At 37.4% G+C, this 8,388-nt stretch overlaps 1 protein-coding gene across 1 annotated transcript; it reads left to right on the top strand.

The window, feature by feature from the left end:
* The first annotated feature begins 571 nt into the window (after positions 1-571).
* PTGS2 (prostaglandin-endoperoxide synthase 2) lies at positions 572-6,487 on the top strand. Its single transcript, XM_036755515.1, has 11 exons — positions 572-632; positions 985-1,001; positions 1,177-1,309; positions 1,408-1,551; positions 1,972-2,115; positions 2,562-2,743; positions 3,779-3,862; positions 4,095-4,341; positions 5,030-5,316; positions 5,822-5,969; positions 6,078-6,487. Exons 1-11 carry the CDS (start codon positions 572-574, stop codon positions 6,485-6,487), a joined length of 1,857 nt encoding a protein of 618 aa, XP_036611410.1.
* Positions 6,488-8,388: the final 1,901 nt, after the last annotated feature.

Below are 8,388 nucleotides of genomic sequence, written 5' to 3'. Positions count from 1 at the left end.
CCTTTCCCACCCCGCTCTAAGCTCACTCCTCGAATGGAGCCCCAGACTACCCCCCGGGGTGCGGTGCCGCGGGGCCGCGATGCCGGGATGCTGTCCCAGGCACTCCGCCGCCTCTCTAGAACATCTTCAGGCAGACAAATGAGGCCACTGGACCGGCGCGGGTAAAGCCTAAGGGTCGCGTCGGGCGCCCCTACACTGCACTGTCACAGAGCTCTAGGTCGCCTGCCGCTGACTGTGGGTAATTTTTCCCGGTTCCCGCTGGCTGAGGCCAGGTTTGCCCCGGGAGGCAAAGAGAAAGGTCATTTGGGGAGGGGGAAGGTAGCCTAGAAAGTCCGGGGAGGTGAGGGAATAAGTTTTAAATTTGGAGTGGGACGGGCAACACGCACACTGCGCACTCATCCAAGGGGCCGGCGGAAACGAGTCACCTCATCACGTGGGGAGCTAGGGTTGCCTTAAAACTGAGAGACTGCAAGGCAGTCAGCTAGTTCTGAACAGCCAGAGCAAGAGCAAGGGCGACTGGAAAACGAGAGGACTTTCCCTACTGGCAATCGCTCCTCCCTCCACCGTGACGATGGAAAGGATCTTACGCCTGCTAGCCTTGGCTTCTGTAGCGTTGACGCTCAGCCATTCAGGTGAGTCCCAGAGACGCCCCGGGGTGTTCGGAGCGGAATAGGGTGAGCTCAGGTCGCTGCTGTGCTTCCACCATCCCCGGGTCCCTGCGGTTGATTACTCTTAGCTTTGGGCTGGAGAGCATCATACGTCCCATTTATTTTTACCAGCCAGGTTGCCACAATGTTACCATTTGAAGAAGGCTCTTAGCTGTTTGGCTAGGTCCCATCATTAGAAGCAGGTCATTTTCCTTTTTAGAGTTCCAACATACTGGAACCAATCAAATTCGTTTGAGTCCCGTTAAGATGTTAATGGGGAATGGAAAAAAAGAAAATAATTGATATGTAAGAACTTCGAGATGTCTTTTCCCCCTAGAGTGGATGTTTCACTTGGTACCCTTATTTAGATACAGACATTGGTCTAAGAATAACTTAGCTGTTCTGTTCAGAATGGCACGAATTGCCATTTCCCCTTAACTACCTCTGTATGTTTGTAATTGTGAAATTGGCCTATAGTATGCTGTAAGGAATAAGGTAAAGATGAGGCCGTTGAAGGTGTGATTGACAGCCTCCTTTCATTTTAGCAAACCCTTGCTGCTCAAACCCATGTCAAAACCAAGGTGTATGTATGACCATGGGAATTGATGGATACCAGTGTGACTGTACCAGGACAGGATTCTACGGAGAAAATTGTACAACTCGTAAGTTTTCCTCTTAAGTTTTGTAATTTTGAAATCATTCATAGAGACAGACACCTAAAATATTCACTTGCCTCCTTTTTTTCCTCCCACTATCACAGCTGAGTTTCTGACAAAGTTAAAATTGATGCTGAAACCCACTCCAGACACAGTTCACTACATCCTCACCCACTTCAAGGGAGTGTGGAATATAGTCAACAATATCTCTTTTCTGCGAGACTTGGTGATGAGATACGTGTTGACATGTAAGTAACCTAGCTTTTCTTCAAGGGCTCAGACAATCACAAAGAAAACTGCAGTATTATAGATTAGCAAATAAAGTTTCCAAAAATATACTTACTAATTTTAAAAACAAAAATGACTGGAACACACCAGTCATAAGTCAGTTGAGCAGTGAATGGATTTATTCTCATTTGCTTTGTAAAAGTACAGCTTCCTTTATTTCAAACCCTGTATTAAAAGGTGCATTTTAACATCTTATAATTCACTCTCTTTTGCCATTAGAAGTAGTAATTCAAATTCTTGGCCTAAAATTGTCACAGGTTTTAACATTTTGTGATAGTTTTCTTTTTTCATACTGCTATTTCTGTAAATAAAACAAAGAAATATTTTTTAAAATGCTGCTTCTGGAAATGTCTGAGACATGTTTTCTCTTTAAATTTCAGCAAGAGCAAATCTGATTGATAGCCCACCGACGTATAATGTTCACTATGGTTACAAAAGTTGGGAAGCCTTTTCTAATCTCTCTTACTACACTAGAGCTCTTCCTCCAGTGAGAGATGACTGCCCAGTTCCAATGGGTGTTAAAGGTAAGACAAGGCCCTCAGAGTCCATAAATTTGCTATTGTCAATTCAGAGGTTTTTATTTGAGCTTTTAGACTTTGGAATACTATAAAGAGATTAATCAATTCGCAAAACTATCATCCCAATCCATTGTTTGGTATTCTTACTAAAATGTAGGTTGATAACAGATTATCATTTGGCAAAAACCATTCTATCATAGTAAGTTTCAGTATCTGAAAAATCATAAGTTTTGGAAAGTTCCACTTTCATGAATATTCCATTTAACTCTGCTCAGTTGGAATTATTATCTGGTTTTAATGGGATTGACTGAAAGAATGATTGCAGTTTGCCAATTTTGCTATAATTCTCCCAAAGTTTAATATCCAAAAAGAAAAGGGCATCATAGGAAACATAACTCAAGTCTGCTTCCTCAAAAATATGGGATTATAAACTAAGATTCTTCGTTTTATAGGTAAAAAACAGCTGCCTGAATCCAAAGAGGTTGTGGAAAAAGTTCTTCTGAGAAGGAAGTTTATTCCTGATCCCCAAGGCACAAATATGATGTTTGCATTCTTTGCCCAACATTTCACTCACCAGTTCTTTAAGACAGACCATCACAGAGGCCCAGGCTTCACAAAAGCACTAGGGCATGGGGTAAGTCCAGGGGACAAAGAGTTAAAATTATAGCAAATCACAGTAATTTGGTAATTGCTCATATTGATAAAAGAAAGTGTGATCTCAGTTTTGAGGGCATATAAAATTTATATAAGCAGTGTGTTTCATGCATATGGCCATTACCATAATTGCTACATCTCTCCCTTTGATGTCTACCTTAGTGGATTTTTCTATTTTTCACACTTTGGGGTATGATGACAGAATCACCAAATTCCAGAGGCTACACAGTCCAGCCTCTCCCTGTAAAAGATTATCATCTATAACATGCCCAACAAATGGTTTTTCAGACTTTGCTTGAAAAACTTACTTGAGGGGGATACACCCCTCCCTCACCAAAGCAGCCCTTTTCGGTTTTGACTAGCTTTCATTGTAGGGAGGTTCTATTTGGGATTTTTCCTTATATCAATTCTAAATTTGCAACTTTTATTCATGGCTCCTACTTGTGTCCATGGTACTCACTTCCTCTGGCTTGTCCCTAAAGACTTTGCATCTTCAATTTAAAATGTATGTCCTTCCCAAAACTTGCCTTCAGGCACATTCAGTACCCTAATTGTCATCCTTTAAAATAACTATTCTATTTGAAATTTGGATACAGCTATAAATGACCTCATTAAGAAATTCCGTTTGACAATATTAGGGCAGTCATTCTAAAAGTTTAGATCATTGGCATTTTTCCTTTACTTATTTAACAGATGCTATATAATTATGAAATAATAAGTTCATAAATTTGTGAGAAATAAAAACACATTTGACCTAAGTTTCTGCCTTCATTAGTGAAACAATTTAATCCATATCATTATAGAAGATAGTTATTAAAAAATGAATTTCTCATGAGAAATGATCATTGAATTTTTAAAATACATACTTTCTAATGGGCAATAATTTAAATGACTGCATAAAAGCTTTAACAATCATAAAAATATATTCATAATACTCCCCAAACTAACATTTTATAAGCAAAAAGCAAGCCCTTAAGCAGCAACAAATTTAATTTTCCCCCAATTATTTTTGTAGGTTGATTTAAATCATATTTATGGAGAAAATTTGGAAAGACAACATAAACTGCGGCTTTTCAAGGATGGAAAAATGAAATATCAGGTATGTTTTGGTTAGAGAATAAAGCTTAGATATTAATAACCTCAGAGTTATATTAGCACTAACATGTTATTAATCTTTTTAAATACTTCCGACTAGCCTTAATAATTTTCCCTGTATAAGTTTTATATTATATATATATATATATATATATATATATATATATATATATATGTAATCTTAAACTTTACTTATTTTCTTTGTTTTTTTGCTTTTTGTTTTTTTTTTCTTTTAGGTAATTGATGGAGAAGTATATCCACCCTTAGTGAAAGACACACAGGCAGAAATGATCTACCCACCTCATGTCCCTGAGCATCTGAGATTTGCTGTTGGGCAGGAAGTATTTGGCCTGGTTCCAGGTTTGATGATGTATGCTACAATATGGCTTCGAGAGCATAACCGAGTGTGTGACATCCTTAAACAGGAACATCCTGAGTGGGATGATGAGCAATTGTTCCAGACTAGCAGACTCATACTGATTGGTAAGTCATATTTTTGCATGAAAGTATCTTAGATGAGTAATGATTGATATCAGCTTCTTTACTTGTAAAGAAGAGCTTTGTTATATTCAGCTTCTTTTGAAAAATTAAGGGGTAGGCTATGACAGATTATTATGTTCTATATGAATTCAAATGGAACAGACTCACTGAGCTTGTTTTCTTCTATGATGATACATTCTTCTCATTCATTAAATGTTTTTCCAATCCAGACTTGCGATTTTGCCAGTATAGGAAAGGCCCAAATGAGGAAGTTCCTTCTATCGATGCATCTTGTATTGGTAGAAGTTCCTTCTACTAGTGAGCTGCTCTTCAACATTTGTCTATTCTAGAGAGTCACCTCAGACACTGAGATGTTAAGTGATCTTGCCCAAGATCATATTGCCAGTTTGTGTCAGAGGCTATAAATGAACCTAGATCTTCTGCAGCCATCTCCCATCCCCTCTGCCTCATTGCCTCTCACTATCTTAAATAAAATAGTCAGTTTTATTTTGCTCAGTAAAAGAGGAAAGGCACATCAAATAGAGGAGATCATAAAAACAATACGAAAACCATCCTAAAGCTTTCTCCTAAGATTAAGGATCTTTGACATTTTCTAAGAGCGAGACAGAGATGCTCACTCTTAGTATTTTGGTTTAATCCTTTTGGTTTAATTTTGTTTTATGTAAAATAGGTGAGACCATTAAGATTGTGATTGAAGATTATGTCCAACACTTGAGTGGTTATCACTTCAAACTGAAGTTCGACCCAGAACTGCTGTTCAGCCAGCAGTTCCAGTACCAAAACCGAATTGCTGCTGAGTTTAACACTCTCTACCACTGGCATCCTCTACTCCCTGATACCTTCCAAATCAAAGACAAAGAGTATACTTATCAGCAGTTCATCTACAACAACTCTATATTACTGGAACATGGAATTTCCCACATGGTGGAATCATTTTCTAGGCAAATCGCTGGCCGGGTAAGGAACTGATTTAGAACTTTTGTAGTTTTCAAGATCCCTAAGGCACATATAGCATTATTCTTGTATCCCATCATTCAAAGGATAACAATAAACATTTCCTATGTGATTGCTTTGCTTTTCCTAAAATCAGAGGAAAAGTTCTAAAAGAATTTAGTCTAAAAAAGACTAAAATGAACTGAAAACCACAACTATCCAAATTTGCATATCTTAGCAAAGTTTTCAGCTTTTAAGAAGAACTCTTTAATCTCACTGCAGACATTACTAATTTAAACATTGATTTCATTTATATAAGTATAAAACATCTAAATTCATTCTCAGCTGCTCCTTTAAGATTGATGCAAAACTCCCTACTGAAATTTTCCTGTTTGTTTCTTTTTTTTCTGAGAAAAAGAAAATAACACCTAACTTTTATTCAAAGGCTGTGTACAATTACTATTCTCAAAATAAAACTCTTGTAATTTACTTAACATTTTCATTTATACTATTATTTTTTTTTCAACAGGTTGCTGGTGGCAAGAATCTTCCACCTGCAGTACAGAAGGTTGCCATGGCTTCAATTGACCAGAGCAGACAAATGAAATACCAGTCTCTTAACCAATACCGAAAACGCTTCATGCTCAAGCCTTTTAGTTCATTTGAAGATCTGACAGGTAAAAAGAAAGTGGAGGAATGTGAAGTGACAATTGTGGAGATAGACACACAAAATGCTAGTTTGTGAGGTTTTCCATGTATTGAGTCAGTCTTTTTCATCATGACAGGAGAGAAAGAAATGGCTGCTGAGCTGGAAGCCCTCTATGGTGATATTGATGCTATGGAGTTGTATCCTGCTCTTCTAGTAGAAAAACCTCGCCCAGGTGCCATCTTTGGAGAGACCATGGTAGAAGTTGGAGCACCGTTCTCACTCAAAGGACTTATGGGTAACCCAATCTGTTCCCCTCAGTACTGGAAGCCTAGCACTTTCGGTGGACAGAGAGGTTTTGAAATTATCAATACAGCCTCAATCCAGTCACTAATCTGCAATAATGTAAAGGGATGTCCCTTTACTGCATTCAATGTTCAAGACTCCCAACTTGCCAAAACAGCAACTATTAATGCCAGCTCATCAAATTCTGGACTAGATGACATCAATCCCACAGTACTGCTAAAAGAACGTTCAACTGAACTATAGACACCTATTGAATATATTTATTTATTTAAGTAAGGTATTTCTCTAAGTTATCTATTTAAGAATATTTGTATGAAGATCCCCATGTTACTTGATATCTTCTGTAACAGAAGATAGTTGGTACTCCTGTTGGAGAAAAAATTCATATAAGTGGGAGTTTTATTTGTGTTGATGTTTTAAAGACAAGTATTTCCTTCTTAAGTTTGAGAGGGAAACATTTTTTTTGTTCCTTTAGAGAAATTAGATTATGTTACAGCAAGAAAAAATGTAAGGTATTTATTTGATCTTTGTCATTGCTATTATAATATTGAAAAGCTCTGTGAATAACTACACTACCTTCTTAAAAGATCTTATATATATATATATATGCATATGTATATGCATATGTGTGTGTGTGTGTGTGTGTGTGTAGCACCTTACTCTTTGAAACTCAAAGTGCTGTAACATGTTTTCATATTCAAAATTTGCATCACTTGGAAACATTACAAAATGTAATGAACCAAAAATATTCAAGCAACACCAAACATCAAAGTTGTAGGCTCATGGATGCAGAGCTGGGAGGGACCTCAGGATTCATCTGATTCAGTTCCCTCCTTTTATGGAGGAAACTGAGGCCCAGGGAGGTCAAATGACTTGCCTCAAGTCAGTCACACAATGAGTAGCAGAGTCAGAATTTGAATTCAGATCCTACAACTCTAAGGTTAGCACATTTTCTGGTGTACTGTGCCAAAAAGCATCCATTTTGGACTACCAAAGGGTTAACTGAATTGGAAACCTTTGAAATTTCCTGGCTAATATAACTCATATTTCCTCATCATATAAATCAAGGTTCAATCTCAGGTATCTGAAGGTGCATATGAAATTTTGAGTTGTTTTCACTACATTATGCTGCCATTTAAAAATATCAGATGAATCTATTTGAAACTATGGTAGTATCTTCCTTTGGAAATATCAAAATGGCAAGGCCAACAAGAGAATCAGTTGTAGAATCACTGGAAGAATAACTTGCCTTAAATTAAAATAGCACCTTATATCTAAAAATAGTCCATTTTTATATTACTACCAGTAAACAAAATATACACTGGCAATATATGGGAAAATTTTATTATAGTTTGTTTTAGAGTAAGTACCTGCAAGACAATTTCTTCAAATTGGTGTGTATAGTGGCACAATGTCATGTGCTTCAGACTGGTCCAGAGATATTTTCTCAAGCATGATCAGTTATAAAACTGGATTGGGGCAGAAAGCTGAGAATCTTATTCTTATATTTTTACAAAAACTTGGTTTTCTCAGATTGGCTCATAGTACTATTTAGCAGTCCATGTTACAAGTCAACCTCCTTAAGAGGAGTAAATTTGATATTCACAAATTCATTATATCTTCTTAATTACTTCCATATCTTTTTGACTTACATATCAGTAGGGATACCTTTTGAAGTCCCTAGCATCTGCTACATTTGCTGCTTCTTTGTTCAGTTTTTCATTGAACAAACATTTTACTGAGTGCCTGCTTTTTGCAAGATGTAGGGCTTGTGTAACCTTCCTTCCTGTTGCCATATTGCTGAAGTAAACGTTCCTCTTTGTGTCTTCCTCATCTAATTTTACACTCCCAGGGTCTTGTTGGGTCTAGATATTCTCTTTATTCCTTCCCTCCTTCCTTCTTTTCCTTCTTTATGCTTTTATCTTCAGGACTTTACTTCAGTAAAGTCAGAAAAAATTCCCATGGCAGACAACTTCTCAGCTTAGCTTGGGATAGGGGAGGGAGGGGCAATCAGAACTGGGGCATATGGTGGGAAGAGATTTTTAAAGTAATGAAATGCAATACTGTAAGTATAATGGCACAGAATTGTCTTTATACTAAACCTTTACACCAGTACCATTGATAACTGGGAAAAGGCCAGTAAA

The sequence above is a fragment of the Trichosurus vulpecula genome, chromosome 4 (assembly GCF_011100635.1).
Source record: "Trichosurus vulpecula isolate mTriVul1 chromosome 4, mTriVul1.pri, whole genome shotgun sequence".
NCBI lineage: Eukaryota > Metazoa > Chordata > Mammalia > Diprotodontia > Phalangeridae > Trichosurus > Trichosurus vulpecula.
Note: the sequence above shows the minus strand (reverse complement) of the source record. Positions and strands in the feature narration are given on the sequence as shown.